We start from the raw sequence: 26,462 nt of genomic DNA on the forward strand, positions 1-26,462 counted from the left end.
GATATTATAGTAGTAACTGAGTCATTGCTAGATATGTAACATGTGTTTCTTTTTTAGCCTGCAAGACGTTCAGCACGTTTGTCATCTGTAAGTAGTACCATTGACATAGGATATTTTAGGATCTGTACATTTATTTTTTTTATTGCAAACTCATGTCTTACTTACACTAATTACCGTCTTATTTCTTTTTTTGCAGAGACCTGCGCCAAAGCCGGCGGCCAAACCCAAAAAAGCGGCAGCACCCAAAGTATGTTAAATATTTGTTTAATCTGTCTTTGAACTTGGAGTTCTTCAATGTGCTGTTTTCGCATCTAGAGTTTCTTAGCGGTTGTGTTACCTCTTAGCCTAAGCCTTATTGATTCATGACCTTTGGCATCAACTCAGAAATTGTCCTATTTGTTATATTGTTTAACAGCCACATGAGGGAAAGCATCAGAAAAATAATCTCAAATATTTGGCACTGTTGAGCATTTGACAAGATGCATAACATCTTGAAGGAAGTGAGAGGGGAGAGAATCCACTTACTCTTTCAATAGTCAACAGTGGCAAACGTGTTTTTTCTTCTTCAGAAGCCAGTCAAAGGAAAGAAGGCAGCGGAGAACGGTGATGCCAAGGCTGAGGTTTGTGTCCTGAAAGAATCTGTTTGCTATCTATTCAATGTGATTCTTCTCCCCCATTAGGGTTTAGATTTGGTTTCGCTTTAGGCTGTACATTACTTTATCTGCAATCCATCAGTCACCCTTACCACAAATAAACCAGTCTCCCTTAATGGGGATGTGATTCATTCAGTCCACCTCTACATGCATTACTTATTTGATGGGCGCTCAACTCAATTATGTGTGAATTGTGGAATGATATTAACCAAGCAGTTCTGTGGAAATTGTTATTAAGCTGTTATTACATAGATTACATAGCGTCCAGAGGTTCTATTTGCTTTCTGCCCTGCTGGCATAAATTAGTGCATGTAAATAACTAATCTTTAGGGGAGGGGGGATTATATTCACAACAACAATACAGTAGGCCTATGGGGTTAGATGCACTTAAATATACGTATTTAGTTAGTTTCTTATTTTCTATTCTCTTCAAAATAACTGCTCAACAGTAACTTTCTTATGGCATACAAACGTTTTGTTTTTGTTTTAATTATTTTTGTAGGTCTGAAATAAGTCCATTTCCCTCCCATTTCTAGGCGAAGGTTGAAGCCGCCGGAGACGCCAAATGAAGAACTGTTTGAAGTTGTGATCATTCTGTGTACTTGGTGACTGTACAGTTTAAAATAAGTATTTTTTACCAAGTTTTTTTTATATTAAAAGATATCATTTATAGTTCATTGTGGGCTTACATTTGACGTAATGAAGCTGTTCCAAGGGGTTGTCACGTTCATATCCATTTTTTATGCCTTGTTGAATACCGTCCATATGAATACCGTCCATATCCTGTCCAAGTTTTAAAAAACCACACAAAAAAACTTCTAACCCTGTTTTTTTTACTGCTGAATGTTATTTTCCAACATAAATCTAAACATTAAAGGCAGCTAAAGTGTGTTTCTAAAATGTTTAAGAGGAATAGGGTTTTTGCCACTCCTTTTAGTTTTTTATTGTACAAGTAATATGAATTAATTACATACCAAATGTTTTGAATCAACATCAGATCTTCTCATTCAGGAGACAAAAGACACCGTTTGAAAGTAATCACTAACTTGTATTAGGTCAACACACAAAATTAATAATGTGAACGTAATCATTTGTTCTATTGTTTATTTTATTAAATTGTTCTGTAAAAACAGTGGAAAGAGCTATTGTGACGCCTATGAAATTTTAAATGTTCTTGAATAAAATGATAAAAAGGCTATTTTTGCTTAATTTAGACATCAATATAACATAGCAAATCATTATTCAGCAGTTTGTGTACAAATCCACACGTTTTCTAGATCTGATACTTTCCTATTGGGCAGGGACATCAACCTCTTCCTCTCATGGGGAACCCGCTCTTCTTCCTTTAAGAAAAATACATAGATATAATCCATCCACTTGGATTACAATATTGAGGCCTAACCAATCCATCCCTTTGATGTCCATAAAGGTAGTGCATGGTTTAGGGGTTATACAGTGCATTAGGAAAGTATTTCAGGCCACTTGACTTTTTACGGCCTTATTCTAAAATGGAGGACAAGTATATTAGTGTCTAGTTTGAGAAACAGACAAGTCCTCAAGGAGCAGCTCCATTAAATAGTACCTGCAAAACGCCAGTCTCAATGTCAACAGTGAAGAGGTGACTCCGGGATGCTGGCCTTCTAGGCAGAGTTGCAAAGGAAAAAGCAATATCTCAGACTGGCCAATAATACAGGAACTCTGTCTAGAAAGCCAGCATCCCGGAGTCGCCTCTTGACTGTTGATGTTGAGACATGTTTTGGGGGTACTATTTAATGAAGCTGCCAGTTGGAAGACTTGTGAGGCGTCTCTGTTTCTCAAACTAGACACTCCAATGTACTTGTCCTCTTGCTCAGTTGTGCATCGGGGCCTCTCGCTCCTCTTTCTATTCTGGTTAGGGCCAGTTTGCACTGTTCTTTGAAGGGAGTAGTACACAGCGTTGTACAAGATCTTCAGTTTCTTGGCAATTTCTCGCATGGAATAGCCTTCATTTCTCAGAACAAGAATAAACTGATGAGTTTCAGAAGAAAGTTATTTGTTTTTGGCCAATTTTCAAACCCACAAATGCTGATGCTCCAGACACTCAACTAGTCTAAAGAATGCCAGTTTGATTGCTTCTTTAATCAGTACAACAGTTTTCAGCTGTGCTAGCATAATTGCAAAAGGGTTTTCTAATGATCAATTAGCCTTTTAAAAGGATAACCGTGGATTAGCTAACACAACGTGCCATTGGAACACAGGAGTGATGATTGCTGATAATGGGCCTCTGTACGACTAGATATTCCATTAAAAATCAGATGATTCCAGCTACAATAGTTATTTACAACATTAACAATGTCTACTCTTTCTGATCAATTTGATGTTATTTTAATTGACAGAAAAATTTGTTTTTCTTTTAAAAAAACAAGGACATTTCTAAGTGACCCCAAACTTTTGAATGGTAGTGTAAGTCTTCAGACCCTTTACTCAGTACTTTGTTGAAGTACCTTAGCAGTTATTACAGCCTAGAGTCTTCTTGGGTATGACGCTACAAGCTTGGCACACCTGTATTTGGGGAGATTCTTCTGCCGACCCTCTCAAGCTCTATCAGGTTGGATGGGGAGTGTTGCTGCACAGCTATTTTCAGGTCTCTCCGGAGATGTTCGATCGGGTTCATGTTCGGCCTTTGGCTGGGCCACTCAATGACATTCAGAAACTTGTCCCAAAGCCACGTTTTGGCTGTGTGCTTAGGGTCGTTGTCCTGTTGGAAGGTGAACCTTCGCCACAGTCTGAGGTCCTGAGCACTCTGGAGCAGGTTTTCATCAAGGATCTCTGTACTTTTCTCCGTTCATCTTTCCCTCGATCCTGACTGGGTCTCCCAGTCCCTGCCGCTAAAAAACATCCCCACAGCGTGATGCTGCCAAAACCATGATGGTGCCAGGTTTCCTCCAGACGTGGCATTTGTCATTCAGGCCAAAGATTTCACTCTTGGTTTCATCAGCCCAGATAATCTTGTTTATCATGGTCTGAGAGTCCTTTAGGTGCCTTTTGGCAAACTCAAAGCAGGCTGTCATGTGCCTTCCCTCTGGCCACTGTCATAAAGGCCTGGTTGGTGGAGTGCTGCAGAGATGCATACGTTCCCGAATGCACTAGAATCTGACTAGATTTCAATTTGACATGAGACATCAGTGTGATCTCTTTTAGCCTCCAATAGAGGGCAGTGTCTGACCAGAATTAAGGGACTTTAGTCAGTGGCTTCCCTGACCACTAGATGGCTTTCTTATCTCCAGCACTTTAGAATTGACAGAAGGAGAGACCTGTTAGTGTTTTCAATTTACATACATTGTACTTAGAGTTAATATACATCCAACCATTTGCATCCCAAACTTTGCAACATCAGCATGGCTAGGCTCTAACACATTTTGGTAAATTAGAAGGATAGCCTCCCCAAACCAATGTGGGAATTAGGAAAAATAGCCGAAGCAAGTGGCTATATCTTTTCAACCAAATAGGAGAGTGTATGATCTGCCTCTCCCTACAGTGGGATGTCACACACAGACACAACACTCGCCCCACTGGCAAAAATATGTAAACCTGTGAGTGTCGCTATCCACAACACAAGCCTATACAGTACAAACCTGAGTCAGTGGAGGACTGTACAAACAGTCAGCAAAGAAGCAAAACATTGAAACGTGGCCTTGACGCTGTCTATACGAGGGGTTGGCCTGTGTGTCATGTATCAAAATGAACAGATGAGGATTTCACACTCCACTGTCATTCTGTTAAGGGATAGTGAAGGTGCTCTCTATCGCGCAGGTCTCACACATTGGACTGGTGTGCCCTTTTCAAATACTGTAGGCCTATTGGAATTCCCAATAGTCAGGAGGCACTTAATGGACAAGAAACGGGAATTAACATGAAAACAATGTGAAAGCAGACTTTTCAACTGAAAAGAAACATCCACTGTAAATATGTTATGAAAAAAAACACTAGCCAGACATCACAAGCGATGGTAGTCCATCTCCACCCTGCAAACCTCATCCGCTGAGTTCATGTGACGAGCATGAAGGGTGAGGGGATGGCATCCTCAAAGACAAACGTTAAGCTATACACATAGGCCTACTAACAGTTATTTGAGGGTGACTACCCAAATGGGACTAGCTGGGAAGAGGAGGGAGTGGGAAAGTTTCTCACAAGGAGAACAAATTATGGGGAGTGGAAAGCAACCTAAGAGGAAGGTGGGGGGTTCTGAGAGTTCTGCTATTTGTTCTAGGATAGTGATGACAAGAGGAATGGATATGAACATTACAAATGTATTTAGGTCTATTTAAGCAATAAGGCATGAGGGGTTGTGGTATATGGTCAATATACCACAGCTAAGGGCTGTTCTTATGCACAACGCAATGTGGAGTGCCTGGATACCACCCTTAGCCGTGGTATCCAGATTGCTATTATAAACTGGTTACCAACGTAAAAATAGCAGTAAAAATAAATGTTTTGTCATACCAGTGGTATACAGTCTGATATACCATGGCTGTCAGCCAATCAGCACCCAGTTTATAATAATGTATAGCTTCTGTCTTCCATCACCATGGCATTAGACAAGGGGCCAAAAGTGTGACACCAATCAGGCTCCCGAGAACTGGAGTTGCCCAGCCCTGTTCAACTACATACAACTAGCCTACGCAGCAGAGCACTAAACTAACCATTTGTGTGCTAAATGTCTGTCTGCTGCTCGTTGGGCCAATAACCTATCTTCAGTCAACGAAAGCAATACTCCAACAACAGTCAATCAATTATGTAGCCTATAAACCGAAATAAAACGCAACCACATCGACCAAACGCGGTCTGTTTCTGTTTCATTAGGGCTACAACATACATTTCATGTATAGGACAAACTTATTAATTACCAATAAAGAAACATTCTTTCTCTGACTAGAAATACGTGTTATCGATCACACTAGGCGGGCTGAGCACATTCTATTCAGAGGAGTCTGTGTGACTTGTATGCACACTTAAATGTCTTGTGCACTCATGGCTCAGATTTCCCCACCCACCTCATGTATATAGGCTGGCCTGGCTTCCTATATAGCTTGATACGTGACCATCGTGTGCTTGTACTCCCTCGTTTGAGCACATTTCAACCAGCTCAATCCGAGCACAGTTGCAGGTCAGTTCAATCTACAACTTTTTAAATGACACTTTTGCGCGAAAATTAGTTTGTGTCCACAATTGATTTCCAACTGTTTGTAATTGGTTGACTCAATTATTAATTAACTAACAATGGAAATGAGCACGTACTGGAGGGGTAGAAAAATTGTTGAATTGTGTTATAACATTTTTTGGGGGAAAGAACTGATTCTTACGCCACAATATGACTTGGTTGGTTAACAATATGGATGGAGCAGCAAGGCAAAGTTATTTTATACTTTTTTTAAAAACTGATTTTTGTAATTAAAGTATAACCGTTCAATGGGATAGATATTATTGATTGGTTAAATTTAACTCTTCATTTGGAATGAATAGGTGTGGGTTTTAATTTGGTGATGGAGCCACTTAAACTGCTTAGACAGGCAGCCCAATATTTTTTTTCCTCAGCAGTAGTTTCCTTATGGAAAAGCACCTTTAGTCAATCTGCTTTCTCTGTGAGTGCTTTCCATGTTTGGAATTCACTGCCATCAGACACACATAACTGCACCACCTATCACACTTTCACAAAAACATGAAGACATGGCTAAAGGCCAGTCAGACTAGTGAACCTAATCCCTAGTTGTGTATTGCTGCTTTCCATGTCTGTTGCTTGTGAGGTGTGGAAACACTGTTGCTTTCCATGTCTGGAAATTGATTTTGTCTTGTTGCTTTTTGTGCTATGTTGCTCTGTCTACATGCTACGTCTTGCTTGTCCTATGTTTTCTCTGCGTGTGCTCACTGCTCACTGATTGTCTGTATTGTAATTGTTTTTAATAACCTGCCCAGGGACTGCGGTTGAAAATTAGCCGGCTGGCTAAAACCAGAACATTTACTGAAACGTTGATTTAATGTGCACTGTCCCTGTAAAAATAAACTCATGTGATTGGTCAAAATACCAATTTGGTGGGGAAAAAAATATCAGAATGGGCTGCCTGTGTGAACAGCCTTAGTTTTGTCAGTTTATTAGCAATTATTTTGTAACTAGGCATGTCCGTTAACATTCTTATTTACAATGACTGCCTAACCCGGCCAAACCTAGACGACGCTGGGCCAGTTGTGCACCGCCCTTTGGGACTCCAATCACGGCTGGATGTGATACAGCCTGGATTCAAACCAGGGGCTGTAGTGATGCTTCTTGCACTGAGTTGCAGTGCCTTAGACCGCTGCGCCACTCAGGATCCCAATTACTCTGCAGCACTGCTTATCTAAAAGTATTCATTGTATTTTGTTGATGTCTGCTAAATTGGAAAGCATCTTGTTTCAACAGCTTATGAAATATGGTGCAACTGTTTTGGAGAAACTGCTGAATGCTGGTTCTTGCTAGCAGCATTACCACCCTGCATCCCACTGCTGGCTTGCTTCTGAAGCTTAGCAGGGTTGGTCCTGGTCTCCATTCCAGGGACTGACCAGATGCTGCTGGAACTGGTGTTGGAGGGCCAGTAGGAGGCACCCTTTCCTCATGTCTTTAAAAAAAAAAATATATATATATATATATATATCCCAATTCCCCAGGACAGTGATTGGAGATGTTTCCCTGTGTAGGGTGCTGTCTTTCGGATGGGACTTTAAACGGGTGTCCTGACTCTCTGTGGTCACTGAAGAGCCCATCGCACTTATCTTAAGAGTAGGGGTGTTAACCCTGGTGTCCTGGCAACTAGATTTATTAGGTAATGATTTGATGGCAATGGATGCATTTCATAGGATTATTAAACAGAAAACATGGTAAATCAATAAGGTTTTACTACATTTGTTAGTTTAACTGAGAAAAGTACTACTATATGTGTAAATACTGTAACAACTGTAGTGGTAGTTCACACATGCAAGAGGCAGGTGGCAGCAGCGATCCTCCCTTCCAGGTTTGAGGTGGCGGTATTGGGGCTTTGACGGGGAAATGAGAACAATGGGGTGATTAAAATGGCACTGGCATGTCTGGAGGGGAGGGTCACATAGGGTGGGGTATGTTAAATTCAGTAACACCTTTTCCAGTTAATTACATATGGGCATAATTTCACACGTGGGTGTTTGTCATTGGAATTTGCTGTCTGTTGTGTTTAAAATGTACAATAGGCCTATTTTTTTTTTTTTTTTTTTAACTAGGCAAGTCAGTTAAGAACAAATTCTTATTTACAATGACGGCCTACCAGGGAACAGTGGTTAACTGCCTTGTTCAGGGGCAGAACAACTGATTTTTACCTTGTCAACTCGGGGATTCAAACCAGAAACGTTTCGGTTACAGGCCCAACACTAACCACTAGGCTACCTGCCCTTCCAAAATGTTCACCTCTCACCAAGTTCACCTCTAGGCCTGTATGGTTGCATCCATGGACTGTGTATATATATTAACTAGACCATCTAGTCATGCGTAAGTTTGAACTTTTTGCAGGACTAAACTGATTAAACCCTTCACTTTGATCTCTGGTTAACTTCTGGTGCTGTATCTCTGATAAGACTATACGTCCCCCATCCACCCCTCCCACACTAGTCGAGAGTGCATCATATGGTGATAATGTATTGATATGAGATTCCTAGAAGCATCATACGTTATGTAATCTTTACATTTTCATTAATTAAGCAACGTAATCAATGTCTCAATGCCAATTGATAATTGATGGTCATCACACGCCCTTTTTCTCTTTTCTTTCCCACTGACATGTCAACTCTGGGTGGTAGGTGTCATAAGCTGCATTCAAATTGTATGGCCAGCCCAGTTGGTTTTGATTGACTTCGAATGGCTTGTGCTAATGGTCTTGATTGTCCAAAGGCCTTGTTTACAAGCCACACTGCAAAGACATGTAATGGAAGTGGTGGCCCTCCTTTTTCAGAGCAAGACTCACTTCAGATTAGGTGCATGTGCCACTTCTGGAAAAACTCCCACAATTTAATTTTGGGCCTGGGACTCCTTCATGCACAGCTGATGGCTTGCCTGTGAATCACGACAATCACAGACATAGGGGGCTTGACTGTGGGGGTTGTGGTGATGCTTTCCCCTCTTGATGAAGGATTAAATTATTCTGACCATTTCTTTTGCAAGTCCCTTGACCAGGTCTGATTTCCACTCTACGCCACAGAAGCGAGGAGAAGCCAGTCAATGTGAGCATGCTCTACGTCGGCATGGCTTATCGCTGCTCGAATGAGGAAATTATGGGAACTAGTGCACACAGGAAGGTCTTAAGACCAGTAAGCATTGGGGAGAATGGAGATTACAAACCTTTTAAATCGATCAGATTTGTAATGCTGCTGCGGAGCCGTTGCTGTCAGATCGGTGACTCTGAGGAGAGAATGAAGCTCTGACAGTAGCACAGTCTCAGCCGCTGATGCCTCTAGCGCTCCCCATTGTCAGCCCACGTCACTCAGTGGAGAAAACTCCAAGTTGTTTTAGATGGGAACAGTACGGGGAGTGACGATGTGGGAAGATGGGAGGGAGGAAGGAGCTCTAGAAGGCTGTCATTGGCTGTGAGTTTGGGGGCTTGCTGTATGTGCTCACATTTTTACTGCTCCTGAGTCAGAGAGGGAGTGATTGAATTCTGCAGAAATATCCTCCGTTTACAACGTAAAACACCAACTAATGCATGCAGAATTAGGCCGATACCCGCTAATGATCAAAATCCAGAAAAGAGCTGTTAAATTATACAACCACCTAAAAGGAAGCGATTCCCAAACCTTCCATAACAACCTACACCTACAGCGAGACGAATCTGGAGAAGAGCAAGCTAAGCTAAGCAAGCTGGTCCTGGAGCTCTGTTCACAAACAGACCCCCACAGAGCCCCCAGGACAGCAACACAAATTAGACCCAACCAAATCATTACTTGACACATTGGAAAGAATTAACAAACAAAAAACAGAGCAAACTAGAATGCTATTTGGTCCTAAACAGAGAGTACACAGTGCAGAATACCTGACCACTGTGAGTGACCCAAATTTAAAGAACACTTTGACTATGTACAGACTCAGTGAGCATAGCCTTGCTATTGAGAAAGGCCGCCCTGGGCAGACCTGGCTCTCAAGAGAAGACGGGCTATGTGCACACTGCCCACAAAATGAGGTGAAAACTGAGCTGCACCTCCTAACCTCCTGCCAAATGTATGACCATATTAGAGACAATTATTTACTGGGTGAAATACCAGTGTGCCTTCACAGCAGCAAGATTTGTGACCTATTGCAACACAAGAAAGGCAACCAGTGTAGAACAAACACCATTGTAAATACAACCCATATTTGATTATTTATTTTCCATTTTGTACTTGAACTATTTGCACATTGTTACAACACATATATATATATATATATATATATATATATATATATATATATATATATATATATATATATATTGCTCAAAAAAATAAAGGGAACACTTAAACAACACAATGTAACTCCAAGTCAATTACACTTCTGTGAAATCAAACTGTCCACTTAGGAAGCAACACTGACAATAAATTTCACTTGCTGTTGTGCAAATGGAATAGACAACAGGTGGATATTATAGGCAATTAGCAAGACACCACCAATAAAGGAGTGGTTCTGCAGGTGGTGACCAGACCACTTCTCAGTTCCTATGCTTCCTGGCTGATGTTTTGGTCACTTTTGAATGCTGGCAGTGCCTTCACTCTCACAGCATGAGACGGAGTCTACAACCCACACAAGTGGCTCAGGTAGTGCAGCTCATCCAGGATGGCACATCAATGCGAGCTGTGGCAAGAAGGTTTGCTGTGTCTGTCAGCGTAGTGTCCAGAGCATGGAGGCGCTACTAGGAGACGTGGAGGAGGTCGTAGGAGAACGTTCTGCTGCCTGCAACATCCTCCAGCATGACCGGTTTGGCGGTGGGTTTTAGTGTTCCCTTTATTTTTTTGAGCAGTGTGTGTATATATATATATATATATATATATATATATATATATATTGAAATTTCTATTCTTTTGGGACTTCTGTGAGTGTAATGTTTACTGTTCATTTCACTTTATTCTTCACTTGCTTTGGCTATGTTAACCTATGTTTCCCATGCCAATAAAGCCCTTAAATTGGAATTGAGACAGAGAGAGAGATTAGGTCATTTTTGCAGAGGGCTGCTGCTCTAGCTCCCTCTCCCCAACCCATCCCCCTTTTGTGTGTTTTCACAGTCTCTGTCCCTTTCTTCCTGGTCTGAAAGCAGCTCTTAAGCAGGCATTTTATAGCGTGATCCGAAGCCATGTCCACTGCAAAGATCAGAACCCAAAAAGGGCAGGGAATTCCCATGTCATTTGAGAGGATGTATTGATGAGGGTGGATGTCTTCTCACTGTACTCATATTTTTAATAGATTTAGCCGATAACCAAACCTCGACCTCAAAACATTCCAGAGTTCCAATTCCCAAAATTGGTTTACCAGACAACTGTCCCTGATTTTGTAAATTTAATTACATTGGATAAATTGATATCGGTATGTTATTTTTTTAGCTTTGAGAATGTCGACAGAGAACCTGTTCAAAACCATAGATTGACTTAATTGGATTACTTGAATGGAGACCCAACAATCAGATTATTTTAAGGTTGTTTATCGGACCCCTGCTTTGCTGGCAGATTTAAAGAAGGCTTTTGATTGGTCTACTGTGTGATCTTGGCCACAAAGTGATGGAGCTGGCTTTGGCCATGAATCTCCGTAGTAACACATCTTTGATAGTTGAGTAGTGAAGGAACCCCTCAGATATAGAAGACATCAAGTAGCATTGCCCAAAAGGACATTGATCTAGCATGGCATGATGGGATACTACTACAAGGTTGTGAGGTCATTGTCCATCAACAGTATGGATGTCGAGCAATGCCATAATTTGGCATGAAGCCATGAACATAATTAAAAGTAAGATTCTGGTGAAGACTCAACGATTAGGTGGAGTCAATATTGGTTACATCATTGTTTGGAAGATTTCTGGAAGAGAAACGGCAAATATTAGCCCAGTGAAATGGAAGGAGCTTATGTAACACAGACTCCACACTCATAAAAGCGAAATGACCCACTAATGTGAATGATGTTGTTCTTCCAAGTCAACATGAACAAGGAGTGGTCAGTTCTGGAAGGAAAATCCTGATATTTCTGCTACTGTTGGAGATTAAGAGGGCAGATCAACATTGTTACATAATCCAACGCGTTGACACACACGTTTCCTTAGACGTGTGCTGTTGAGCTTATAAACACTTTTCCTCCTCTCTCTTTCCAATGTGTTGGCTGGATGAGCAAATACCTTCTGACAGGTCACATAGTTTTTATACTATTGTGGTGGGGAGGAGGGTTGGGCTTGAGTGTGTTAGAGCGCAAGCCACAGAGAGTGATGCATTTTGACAGCTGTGTGTGTGTGTTGGGCAAGTCTGCAGATCTGGTTGGGTGAGACTGGGCTATATAATAGGGCGGAGCATAAAGCCGAAGCTTTCTCCGTAGTTCGAGTCACACTGTTGGGTACCCAAACTACCAGGTGCTCTTCGGTTGTCTGGACGCTAGATGGTTGGAATTTAGACTGGCCAGTTGGAGTAGCAGCTACAGGATCTTTAACACAGAGCCTGTGGAAGGTGTGGAGGATCCAACAGTTTTTTTGTTTTGTTTTACGACTGCATTCCGGACCGCTTTTTTCCCAGGAGCAAGTCGGAAACCTGAAATTTCTAGTAATTTATTTTTTGTGCATTCCTCCTTTTTTTGCCTGAACAAAAGGGTGTAATCACAACCAGGTTGGCAGATGTATACCTCACATGTTTCTACCTTCCCTGCACACTGCCAGCTTTTCCCCTGGCCTCCCCAGTGAAATTGTTGTTATTGATGCGATGTTCACGGATTGGTGAACTTCGACATAGGACCCATGTTATTGGTCATGGAGAGATGCATTTAGATGATGGCATAACGAGTTAATTAGGATCTCTTTAGTGTTGGTCCCCCCCCCCCCCAAACGTTTTTCGGGACAAGTTCACGGCTTCGTGAATAGCAGCATTGCTGCCCTCGTCAGATCTAGTTCAGATGTGCTAGATGTGCTGATTGAGATTATTATTATTAAAACATTTTTAAAGGTTCTGAGAAACGGTGTCAGGTCCAAAACCAGACCAGATGTTAGTCCTGACGACGGTACTCTTTTCTGGATGGGTTTGTCTGTAATGAGACTAGACTGCAGTGGACCGGATCAGGGAGACTGGGTTTGTTCTTAGTCTTCGCCTCAGGCAAGAACTGTTCTCTTTCTCGAAGCCATTCAAATGGTTTGAGTTCATTTGCAAGTATAGAGAACGGCCTCGTTTCTCATTATGCCAGTCTGTCGCCGGTATCAAACTTGAAGAGAGGCTTTGGTTTAATTTGTAAGCACATTTCTCCCCCCCGGGGAGGGGGGCTCAGTGTTTTAACAAAGTTAGTTTGATGCTATTGTTTTCTACTTGGATGGTTCTGAAAACATCAGTATGCCTCTACACATGGGATGAATTATGGTTTCCTATTGGCTTAGTGGTCAGATGGAGTGACTCCATTATCTCTTTCTCTGCAGGTCTCCAGACCAGAGCTGCATCAACACACCACACAAAGAAACCAACCCCAGACCCACTACAGACATGATCATCAGACTGGGCAGACTGACACCTGGATACTTCCGCCTCCTACAGGTTTGTAAACTGTTGATGACCTTTTCGTTTTGGGTGTGTCTAATACTGTATGAATTCATGGAAATATATTGACGATTCTGTCTACTTATTGATATGACTTGTTACGGTGAGTCAGCACTGAATCCTGTAAAGATGCAGTCCAAATGGAAGCGTCAACACTTGATTGTAAAAAAAAACAAAAAAACATTCCATTTCAGAAAAACTGATTACCAGCATTGTGTTGTAGAGTTGCAGATACATTAGTAATCAATCATCTGGGCACCATGTCCGTTCCCACCCAGTCAATGAAATTCCTATTCTCCCTTTAACAGTTTTGTATTTGCTGGTCTTTAGGCTTGAATAACAATAATGGCCATGACCGATTTTTTTCAATAGAGTACTTGTTGACTTAGGAAATGCCAGCTCCGATGATTCACTTGACTTGGAATGTAAGAGCAGTGTGACAAGGTTTAACCCCCCCCCCCCCCACCTTGGCTCAGATGTGGATGTAAGCAAAATGAAAAATGGACCACTTCAGAGTATTTGAGTGTTACTCCAAGGCCATGGGTTCCCTGCTCACACCCAGTAGCTGAAAGCAAATTAAAACTGCCTCTCTAATCCTCTTAAAATGTAAGTAGTGTTTTCCCCCTTTTTGCCTGAGTTCTACTGTAGACTCTAAACGAGGCAAGTGACCAGTTGTTAAATCGGCATTACCAACACTAACTTGTCAGTCCATGTTGAATTCAGCCAGGCGGGAATCTGGGCCTGGTGTATAATGGTAGCCGCTTTCCCCAGGACCCCACCCCATCTGACACCCACAATCTGCTTTCATCAACAAAGCCACTGATATGATTAGCATCGACGCTAATGTTGGCGATAGTATTTCCTCCCCCTTTTTGTTCCTCCTCCACCGCAATAGTCCTTTACAGTCATGAATGTGACGCATGTCATCATTTGTGTAAAGTGTTTTCTCAGTAAAAATAACAAATTCGGAAAACAAAGACCCCAGTACAGACTTTAGGAGAAAGTGACTCGCTGTTATGTGAAATTCCACATGTTGCTGTAGTTGGAGGATTTGAATATGTGTGATGGAAGTGAGGACTTCTCTGCATTCTTGATTGGATTTATGGTTGGATTTATGATGGTTAAAATGCTTTCAGATACAATAAGTTATCCATGTGGTTATTAAATCAATACTCTCCATTAGTGAGAGAGCTTTCAGGTGGGCATAGGCAATCAGATGTCTCTAACATCCTCATTGAAAGGGAAAGTGGGGAAACCGAGTCAGTTCAACTGAAATGTGTCTTCCGCATTTAACCCAACCCCTCTGAGCCCCAGACCTCTCCAATCCCACTTCCATATATACACTATAGATACAAAAGTATATGGACACCCCCACAAATGAGTGGATTTGGCTATTTCAGCCACACCCAAGGCTGACGGGTATATAAAATCGAGCACACAGCCATAGACAAACGTTAGAATGGCCTTACTGAAGAGCTCTGTGACTTTCAATGTGGCACCGTCATAGGATGCCACCTTTCCAACAAGTCAGTTTGTCAAATTTCTGCCCTACTAGAACTGCCGCGGTCAACAGTAAGTGCTGTTATTGTGAAGTGGAAACTTCTAGGAGCAACAGCGGCTCAGCCGCGAAGTGGTAGGCCACACAACCTCAAAGAACGGGGCCGCCAAGTGCTGAAGTTCATAGCGTGTGAAAATCGCCTGTCAGGGGTTGCAATACTCACTACCGAGTTCCAAACTGCCCCTGGAAGCAACGTCAGCACAATAGCTGTTGGTCGGGAGCTGCTCACCATGCGCAATGCCAAGTGTCGGCTGGAGTGGTGTAAAGCTCGCCACCATTGGACTCTGGAGCAGTGGAAACATGTTCTCTGGAGTGATGAATTACACTTCACCATCTGGCAGATGCCAGGAGAACGCTACCTCTCTTGTGATCTTTTTGCTTAATGGAAGCATGTCGCCGCAGCAATGATCCAACATCTAGTGGAAAGCCTTCCCAGAAGCGTGGATGTTTTTATCGCAGCGAAGGGGGGACCAACAGTATATTAATGCCCAGGATTTTGGAGTGAGATGTTCGACTAGCAGATGTCCACATATTTCTGTCCATGTAGTGTAGTTGCTATCTTGCAGGTGTATCCAGAGGCCTTTTTCACTGAAGATATGGCAGTGCTCTCTAAACGCCTGAGCTTAAAATGGAGTCCTATCTTATTTGCTTTGAGGCCCTCCAGGGATAATGGAGTGCAAAGAGGGAGACTGTATTGTACGGAGTCCACACACCCTCCTGATGTGAGGGAACTTTCTGCACCTGCCCTTTGGTATAGCGTGCAAGGAGTTTGGTCTCGTGTACCAAGAACATTGTGCCCCCTTTTTTGCTCAAATCTTTCCTTGCCCTCTAAATGTTTAATAACCGTTCTAAACACAACCCTGGGCACATGACAGGGCACTGTGGATATGTGGAACGCTGGTGGTGTTGGGGAAGTTGGGGTTTTGGTATCGTTTATGAAAGGAAGATGCTTTTATTACCTCTATTTCTGTACATTTCCCTCAATTATCTTTTTATACAATCTTTGACTTAGGCAAAATTTTAGGCATTGTTTTTTCCAGATTTGGTTCAGATATTTTCTCCGACCCATGCATTGATCACTCACCTTTTTTTGCCTTTTGTGTGTTCTCTCTAGAGACAGGTGGCGGGTGAGGTGCAGACCCAGCCACAGGACCGCGTGGTCAACCAGATAGCCATGATGCTGGCCATCATGGGCCTAAGCCTGTCCTACTACAGTGCCAAACGGATGACCGAGAAGGTCCAGAGGCTCCAGAAGAGAAGAGATCCCCATACACCCTGAACCTGGAGAGAAGACGAACCAACGCAGAGATGTTGCGGAGAGGAGACATGGAGATGTCGGTGTCCAGAACAACACCTTTTCACAACCAATCAGTCATAGTCACGTCGTTCACACACTGGAGTTTTACTGGGATCACTCTCAATGCGAGGAGAGTTCGGGGGCTGCTGCTTTTAAGGGTATCTTGTTAATTTTTCACACCAATTTGGGGTGTGTGTGTGTGTGTGTGTGTGAAGAAAGGCCCACGGTGGGGTTCGTGTGGTCCTGATAAGGTCGGGGGGGGGGGGGGGGGGGGGGGGGGTAAAAAGTACTACCAGCTGTCTATGGTAAGGCTGGGCCTGAGCTTTAGTTGTTAAGGTACATGCGTGCAAGATGCCATCAATACTGTTCTGCGCTAAAAAGGGATAGAAAAATGCCAAACGAATTATTCTAATGTACTGTGAAACTTGCCAGTGCTCCAAGCATATGACTGTGTGTAAAATAACTAAACAGTAATAATTTTTTAAGGGAAGGCTATCTGCATTTGAGATGTATCTGGTAATGACTGAAGGCAGGCCCATAGTGTGAGGAGAAAGCAACCCTCTTAGGTTTTTGTCATTTCTTATAGTTAAATAAAAGTGAGCCATGTGAAGTAGATGTGGAGGAGGAGTCTCAAACTGGTCAATAATTCCACACATGTTTAATATCTGTTAATGTCAGACACAAAAAAAAACAGTGAAAGTGAAATGCAGTATTTGAACGTTTTAGGAACTTGCTTATCCAAATCTATGAAAAGGCACTTTATCCAAATAACAACTTTGTTTTTCCCACAATGTTTCCAGTTTAATCGATTTGAGTCTTGATAAAGAACGTTGGCTTTCTTTAAAGAACTCGATCTGCAATAGCTACTAGGTGTTACCACAGAATATTCTAACTTCAGTAAACGTTGTATGGGTCTACATAAAACTTAAGATTTCATTAATACTGTCACTTTTAGTTTTTTAAAGAATCATAACATGAATGTATATTTCTGTGATGTTTAGAAAAATCAAATAAAGCTGTGACTTGAATGATAAGAACAGGGGCAGTTTAGTAATGATTTTTAAGGTGTTTGGGAATTCTGGAAAAACTGATGTGAACAAGCTCCATTTTATCACAATATTTATCTTTCGCTAAGGGAAACTTCTCTTAATCTCTAAATTTCTCTGTGAAATGACGCTGTTGCCACACCAGTTCAGCTCAATAGCTGTTTGGTTGGATTTGGCATATTAGACTGTGTCATAGCACCACTTCCTGTATCATAGGGTGTCTGCAGGAGCATGATGGCTGCACAGAACAGGAAGTGTTCAGGCCTCCAAACAGCCGTTATCTTTTTCATAACTGGGGCATCTGTATCTGTCTGTAGTCTCTGTACCAGTCTGCCCTCAAATCCGTAGCCCCTACTGCACCACTTTAACAGTGGTGGCAAAATCACAGGGCAATGTTTTAATCTATACTGAACAATTTCAACAATTTCAAATATTTACCTAGTTACAGTTCATATAATGAAATCGGTCATTTGAAATAAATTCATGAATTCCTAATCTATGGATGTCACATGGCTGGGCAGTCTCTGGCAAGTCTCACTTGGGAGACTGGCCCACCCACTGGAGAGCCAGACCCAGCTAAACAGAATTTAGTTTTTCCCCACAAATGGCTTTATTACAGACAAATACTCCTCAATTTCATCAGCTGTCTGGGTGGCTGGTCTCAGACAATCCCGCAGGTGAAGAAGCAGGATGTGGCGGTCATGGGCTGGCGTTGTTACACGGGGTTTGCAGTTGTGATGTTGGTTGGACGTACTGCTAAATTCTCTAAAATGACGGAGGCGGCTTATGGTAGTGAAATTAATATTCAATTCTCTGACAACAGCTCTGGTGGACAATCCTGCAGTCAGCATGCTAATTGCGCGCTCCCACAACTTGAGACATCTGTGGCATTGTGTTGTGTGACAAAACTGCTAATTTTAGTGGCCTTTTGATTGTCCCCTGCACAAGATGCACCTGTGTGATGATCATGCTGTTTAATCAGCTTCTTGATATGCCACACCTGTTGGGTGGATGGATGGATTCTTTTGGCAAAGGAGCAATGTTCACTAACAGGGATGTAATCAAATATTGTGCCCAAATATGCTTTCTTTGCATATGGAACATTTCTGGGATCTTTTTATTTCAGCTCATGAAACATGGGGCCAACACTTTACATTGTGTTTTATATTTTTGTTCATATATTTTGCTGTAACTGTCAGACAGTCACAAATTTGAATTGTTATGTTCTCCAATGGCACTCATTTTAGAATGTGTACAGATTATCCTCTACAGGATCAGTGGGATGGTTGAGCTAACATAGGCTAATATGATTAGCATGAGGTTGTAAGTAACAAGAACATTTCACAGGACAAAAACATATCTGATATGGGCAGAAAGCTTAAGTTCTTGTTAATCTAACGGCACTGTCCAATTTACAGTAGCTATGACAATGAAAGAATGCCAAGCTATTGTTTGAGGAGTGCACAGTTATGAACTTAAATGTATTAATAAGCCAATTCGGCACATTTGGGCAGTCTTGATGCAACATTTTGAACAGAAATACAATGGTTCATTGGATCAGTCTACAACTTTGCACATACACTGCTGCCATCTAGTGGCCAAAATCAAAATTGTGCCTAGATTCCCAAGTCATATATTGGCCTTTCTCTTGCATTTCAAATATGATTTTTTTTTTTACCCACAAAAAACGTGTTTTTCTTTTGTATTATCTTTTGCAAGATCTAATGTGTTATATTCTTCTACATTAATTTCCCATTTCCACAAACTTCAAAGTGTTTCCTTTCCAAATGGTATCAAAAATATGCATATCCTTGCTTCAGGTCCTGAGCTACAGGCAGTTAGATTTGGGTGTGTCATTTTAGGCAAAAATTTGAGAGAAAAAAAGGGTCAAATCCCTAAACAAAATCCATGTTTTGAGATCCTGCCAGCCCAGTATATTTGAGGGATGGAGGTAGACTCATGCACCAGTTAAGCATCAGCAATTCTGAGGCCCCTCCTTGTCTGTTCCATGTTATCTCTACAGAATGTTCTCTTCTATAGCTGGGTAGACTGTATAGAAGCTATGCGTCTTAGATACTTATAGCATGGTCATGTTCGGGAGGTTGAGAGGGTAGTGGTGACTGGTGAGGACTTCAGATAAGAGGAACAGGGGTTGAAATCTGTTTGTGTACGGCTTGTTGATTCACAAGTCCAGTTCTTTATACAGATTATTTTGAAGAATGCTGAAGAATGTCAGTACGAAATAAGAAAATTGTTTGAATGGCGCCATCAAGAGTTGGCACAATGGATCTGAGGAATAGTTTATTTCCTCATTGTCCCCCTCCTAAAGTTTAGGATGATGAGTATTAAGGAGATAGATATTGAGCTCTGAAAACATGTGAAAGATATAAGAATGTTTTTATGATAAAAGTGTCATTGCTTGCTTGTTGGCTTGCTTGCTTTTAAGTGATGTTTGTCAGAACTAGGAGAAAGTATGTGTTGTGTTAGAATGTTCCATGTTGAATTTGTGTTCAAATAGTTTAGGTTTAACCTGTCACATAATATAGAAGTCTGAATTGTCATTGTTTTGGTTGTCTTTTAGAAACCAGTCTGATAGATTAGCCCCTGTTGTTTATGCCCAAGCCACCAATAGTAATAAGGGAACTGTTAACACTTTTTGAAAAATATTGTCGCTTTCCCCCCGAATCATCTTCAGTCAGGCGGATAGCTTGATCAACTGGGGATCACACCAAAATCGCTCTTGTTTATTCGTCGCAAGCCCAGAGAAGGCAGATTGGAGCCTGCTATTCTGCATGATTCCTCCTTAACGAGTCAGGGCGGGGGCGAAAGCTAATGCTAGAGAATGCATGCTCATTGCTCGCTCAGACGCTCTCTGGCAGATGTGATGCCCTGTGACAGGCCAGAGACGGGGCCTCATTGGGTGACACGTGCCCTTCTGCCCATGGCACGAGATCCTCCCCCTCCGCCCTACGTCCTGTCTCGCCCATCACTGGGCAAAAACACCACTTTGGTGTCTCCATGACGCAAGCCTGGAACAACAAACCTAAAAGAAGCGTTCTCATTGGCTATCCGGTGATGCGTCACAGAAATCAGCCCAGATATGAGCAGCAGAGACAAAGGGATGGGGTTCAGGTTGGTGGGGGAGAAATTCAGGGCTGGGGAAACATCTACTGCTATTATGCTCCAACATGTTTCCTTTTTAACCATAAGGGAGGGAGGAGGTCAAAGAATAGCACTTAGGAGAGAAGTGAGAACAAAGTGGTCTAATTGTAACAATTCTTGAGGGATAGGATTTGTAAGTTAAGGTTCGAGAAATGGCTTTGTAGATGTTTTGTAGGTATGTAAATTCAACCTCCGATTTCACTCATGTAAAAGTGGCTTAGCTTTGGCTAAAACTGTCCATCGCATGAAGCCAAGGGGTAAAAGGAAAACGTGCAAAGATCATTATGAAAAATGCATCCACCTATGTTTATATCCAATCATTGAAATGCATCCACTTATGTTTGTATCCAACACATTGAACTATTTCTAAATGAAGTAACTATCCCCAGACATTGAAATATCTGTGAATGGTATAGATTTTGTGGTTGCAATGTCAAAAGTTTGTTCTCTGTTGTAGTTGTGTAAAAGACTCTGCCCAAACAGAGCAATGGAGTTTGAATGAGAAGTATGGAGAGAGTTTTGGGGGAATTTGGTTTGTACTGCCAACACTGAATAATCCACAAGGGTGTCTCTAGGCGGTCTCTAATTGTAAGTCACTCTGGTTAAGCGCGTCTTCTAAATGACAAATGTTTCAAATGGGCCTATCTAGCTCATTAAGTATCGGTCTTCCTCTGTTAGCCCAGCCTCTTTGGCACCAATGTGTGTAAGCACCATATACACCACCCCAAAAGATGGGATGAAGGAAAGGGTGTGTGTTTTCTGCAAATGCTATGTGGTGCCTGAGTGGGTTGGCCAACCCCAGTCCCTTTCCCTACTAAATTATTTGTTGTGTTGCTAGGCCTCTGTTTCTGTGATCATTGATTCTAGTCCTGAGTTTTTGTTATTTCAAAATTGTAACCTGGCTCAAACAAATGGATGAAGTTAACTAACAGCTACTGGGACAGTGAAAAGGCTTGCAAAATGAATACCACTCAAAAGGACACAGTATCTGCTCACAGACATGTATTTATTAATTCTATAAATGTTTTATAGGACCTTTTTATTTTCACATATGCACCCTCGCCCCATCTGGTCAGTCTCTAGAATCCACAGCACGTTGATGGCACCTTAATTGGGGAGAATAGCTTTGTGGTGATGACTGGGGCGGAATCAGTGAAATGGTATCAAATACATCAAACACATGGTTTCCAGGTGTGCCATTCCATTTGCTCAATTCCGGCCATTAATGTGAGCCGTTCTCCCCTCAGCAGCCTCCACTGCTAGCAGCAGTGTGGTGGAGCCGAAGAGATGGCGAGATGCACGTGTCGGGCTGGTGCATGTAATGAGTTGGGGTAGAAGTGGGGCTAGTCAGTGCCCGGGTTGACAGTTTGCCAGTGTTGTGACTGCAGTCTGCCACTCTGTCCGGAACACACTGAACTGAGCCCTTCTTTGTCCTTATAGGATGTTATTCTTTAGGCACCAAGTGAAGAAGAGGGACAGAAAAGGGGAGTGACTACCTAAACTAGTCCAATAAGACATGCCCATTTTCATTTTCCGTTGCAAAACATTTTTGCTACGGTGGGCCCTAATGAATACGACCCTGGCGGCATCACCACCACTGTTACTCCATTACCAAGGCACATATCGAGGATCAGTGCACTCTCCCCAATCTTGACATTAGCTGGTGAAATACAAAAATTGCCCTTAGATCATTTCCACCCTCTGCCATGGCAGCCTTTGGCCTGGTGAGCCATTAATGTAGGGCAGCAAGTTCCCCTTCATAATCTATCTGTTTTTTTTACCATCTCTCTATCACTACTTTTTCATCAGGATTTTGTGAAAGCTGCTTATCTCTCCGGACTCAAACATTTTTTTCTTGTTTATTTGTAACGACGTTCGTCTGTAGAAGGAGAAGCGGACCAAAAAGCAGCGTGGTGGTTACTCATGTTTCTTTAATGGAAAATGAACGATTCATGAAATAACTTAAATCTACAAAACAACAAACGGACCGTGAAAAACCTATACAGCCTATCCTGTGACAACAAACACAGGGACAGGAACAATCACCCACAAACACACAGTGAAACCCAGGCTACCTAAGTATGATTCTCAATCAGAGACAACTAATGACACCTGCCTCTGATTGAGAACCATACTAGGCCGAAAACATAGAAATGCCCCAAAACATAGAAAAACAAACATAGACTGCCCACCCAACTCACGCCCTGACCATACCAAATAAATACAAAACAACGGAAATCAAGGTCAGAACGTGACATTATTTATGGCCTGTTATGGTGTTTCCATGGTTTTATTAGAACCATGTATGTAAATGTATACATATCTTTTTAGCTTTTTCTTTTTAGACTTGTTAGCTACTGTCTGGTACATGTTACTGTTAGCTACTGTCTGGTACATGTTACTGTTAGCTACTGTCTGGTACATGTTACTGTTAGCTACTGTCTGGTACATGCTACTGTTAGCTACTGTCTGGTACCTGCTACTATTAGCTACTGTCTGGCACCTGTTACTGTTAGCTACTGTCTGGTACCTGCTACTGTCTGGTACCTGCTACTGTTAGCTACTGTCTGGGACCTGCTACTATTAGCTACTGTCTGGTACCTGCTACTATTAGCTCGTGTCTGGTGGATGTTACTGTTAGCTACTGTCTGGTACATGTTACTGTTAGCTACTGTCTGGTACATTGTACTGTTAGCTACTGTCTGGTACATGTTACTGTTAGCTACTGTCTGGTACATGCTACTGTTAGCTACTGTCTGGTACCTGCTACTATTAGCTACTGTCTGGCACCTGTTACTGTTAGCTACTGTCTGGTACCTGCTACTGTCTGGTACCTGCTACTGTTAGCTACTGTCTGGGACCTGCTACTATTAGCTACTGTCTGGTACCTGCTACTATTAGCTCGTGTCTGGTGGATGTTACTGTTAGCTACTGTCTGGTACCTGCTACTGTCTGGTACCTGCTACTATTAGCTCGTGTCTGGTGGATGTTACTGTTAGCTACTGTCTGGTACCTGCTACTGTCTGGTACCTGCTACTATTAGCTCGTGTCTGGTGGATGTTACTGTTAGCTACTGTCTGGTACCTGCTACTGTCTGGTACCTGCTACTGTTAGCTACTGTCTGGTACCTGTTACTGTTAGCTACTGTCTGGTACCTGCTACTGTCTGGTACCTGCTACTGTTAGCTACTGTCTGGGACCTGCTACTATTAGCTACTGTCTGGTACCTGCTACTATTAGCTTGTGTCTGGTGGATGTTACTGTTAGCTACTGTCTGGTACCTGCTACGGTCTGGTACCTGTTACTGGAAAAAGAAAGCGTACTAGGCATTATTTTTTACATTTAACTAGGCAAGTCAGTTAAGAACAAATTCTTATTTACAATGACGGCCTACACCGGCTAAACCCCGGACGACGCTGGGCCAATTGTGTGCTGCCCTATGGGACTCCCAATCACGGCTGGTTGTGAGACAGCCTGGAGTGACACCTCAAGATCTGAGATGCAGTGCCTTAGACCACTGCGCCACTTGGGAGCCCAAGAGCATCAAGATAATAGTTATAAAAGTGATTCTTGGTTAGCTGTAAATCTACCCCAACAATAAACTAAGTCCAGATTGGCCTAAGGACAGAATGGGGTCTTGCCAGTTGTCATCTTTGGCATGGATAACCCCATCCTTAACAAAAATTCCACATGACAAACATCTTATGTCAATGTTGGGCTGGGAAATGTCCTTACAATGTTTCCCTGTTTCTCCGTAAGAATTCATGCACTGAGGTATGTAAGAATGAGCATACTAAACGTGACCATCTGGGTTGCCCTCCCATAACTTCACAGATATCTGTGTATGGATTAGCTAAGCTTAGACAAATCCTTCACCACAGACATGTCATGAAATGAGAGAAAACACAAGGGGCAGAGAGACATTGCAAGGAGATGTTGCTAAACCTGATCAGGAAGCGCTCTGACATGACATGTAACAATTTACTGGGGGAGGAAACCTTATGAATGATGTTGAATAAATGCGTTATGAAGGTTGTTCTGAACGATATTGAAACACTGAAAGGTGCTATGACTGGTGTCATAAGTGTTATGAGTATCATCTGTCAGGTACACACTGTCTATTCTCTTAAACCTGGACTCACACCTTGATTCATACTAAAACCTATTCATAATAATAAATAAACACAAAGAAATGTAGGTCAATTCCATGTTCTTTTTTACAGGTCCTGTCATTTCACAACTGGAAGCGACGGGAGTTAAAGCAACAGTTGATTGTCTCACAGGCCAGATTTTTTTGGGAATACTGTTTGTCAGAACTTGTGGCTATAGACACTGGTGCCAGGGATAGACAGTGGTTAGAGAATTTTACTCTCCACAAGTTCCCAGTGGAGCGATGTTGAGTATAGCATCAACACAGTCTTATCATTGTGGCTTGCAGTCATTTTAAGATTCCGTTTTCCGTTAAGTCAAATTATATTCCTGTTTCTAAGTAGGGTCATTAGCATTGCACTGTAGATAGGAATGTTGGAGGCTTTGTGTGAATCTCAATGGATTCGTGTAACAAGCCTCTTCACTTTTAATTTGTTACATTGGGGGAGACTAGGTTGCCAGAAGCATTTTAATAAATGTTCTCCCTATCCCCCTCCCTCTCTCCCCTGCTCGCTCTTTCTTTCTCTTTCTAACCAACACACATTTGATATACAGTACCAGTCAAAGGTTTGGACACACCTACTCATTCAAGGGGTTTTCTTTATTTTGACTAGTCAAGACATCAAAAATATGAAATAACACATATCATGTCGTAACCAAAAAGGTGTTAAACAAATCAAAATATATTTTAGATTCTTCAAACTAGCCACCCTTTGCCTTGATGACAGTTTTGCAAACTCTTGGCATTCTCCCAACCAGCTTACCTGGAATGCTTTTCCAACCGTCTTGAAGGAGTTCCCACATATGCTGAGCATTTGTTGGCTGCTTTTCCTTCACTCTGCGGTCCAACTCATCCCAAACCATCTCTATCGGGTTGAGTTCGGGTGATTGTGGAGGTCAGATCATCTGATGCAGCACTCCATCACTCTCCTTCTTGGTCAAATAGCCCTTACATAGCCTGGAGGTGTGTTGGGTCATTGTCCTGTTGAAAAACAGAAAAACAAATGCCAGTCCCACTAAGTGCAAACCAGATGGGATGGCGTATTGCTGCAGAATAATGTGGTAAATGATGTGGTTAAGTGTGCCTTGAATTCTAAATAAATCACTGACTGTGTCACCAGCAAAGCACCCCCACAGCATCACACCTCCTCCTCCATTCTTCACGGTGGGAACCACACGTGCGGAGATCATCCGTTCACCTACACTGCGTCTCACAGAGACGCTGCGGTTGGAACCAAAAATCGCCAAATTTGGACTCATCAGACCAAAGGACAGATTTCCACCGGTCTAATGTCCATTGCTCGGGTTTCTTGGCCCAAGCAAGTCTCTTCTTATTATTGGTGTCCTTTAGTAGTGGTTTCTTTGCAGCAATTTGACCATGAAGGTCTGAGTCACGCAGTCTCCTCTGAACAGTTGATGTTGGGATGTATCTGTTACTTGAACTCTGTGAATCATTTATTTGGGCTGCAATAACTCTGGGTCTTTCATTTCTGTGGCGGTTCTCATTAGAGTCAGTTTCATCATTGCGGTTGATGGTTTTTGCGACTGCACTTGAAGAAAGTTCTTGACATTTTCCGGATTGAATGACCTTCATGTCTTAAAGTAATGATGGACTGTCATTTCTCTTTGCTTATTTGAGCTGTTCTTGCCATAAAATGGACTTGATCTTTTACCAAATGGGGCTATCTTCTGTATACCACCCTTCTGTATACCACCCAGCAAAATCTCACTACAAGCCAAAGACTTAAAACACTAAAATGACGAGACAAAACACAACTGTCAAAACCCAACTGATTGGCTCAAATGCATTAAGAAGGAAAGAAATTC

The 26,462-nt window shown here is 42.2% G+C and overlaps 1 protein-coding gene and 1 non-coding gene across 2 annotated transcripts; both read left to right on the forward strand.

The window, feature by feature from the left end:
- The first annotated feature begins 51 nt into the window (after positions 1-51).
- On the forward strand, positions 52-1,325 carry LOC101268898 (uncharacterized). Its single transcript, XR_002468485.3, has 4 exons — positions 52-87; positions 197-247; positions 570-620; positions 1,156-1,325. It is a non-coding gene; the product is annotated as an uncharacterized LOC101268898 (transcript).
- Positions 1,326-4,692: 3,367 nt separating this feature from the next.
- On the forward strand, positions 4,693-17,313 carry LOC149985086 (uncharacterized). Its single transcript, XM_090215064.1, has 4 exons — positions 4,693-4,699; positions 5,673-5,799; positions 13,307-13,421; positions 16,097-17,313. The coding sequence occupies exons 1-4, from the start codon at positions 4,693-4,695 to the stop codon at positions 16,259-16,261; spliced, it is 414 nt and encodes a 137-aa protein (XP_090071190.1). The 3' UTR covers positions 16,262-17,313.
- The last annotated feature ends 9,149 nt before the right edge of the window (positions 17,314-26,462 follow it).

The sequence above is a fragment of the Oncorhynchus mykiss genome, chromosome 2 (genome assembly GCF_057628025.1).
Source record: "Oncorhynchus mykiss isolate SJ-2025 chromosome 2, ASM5762802v1, whole genome shotgun sequence".
NCBI lineage: Eukaryota > Metazoa > Chordata > Actinopteri > Salmoniformes > Salmonidae > Oncorhynchus > Oncorhynchus mykiss.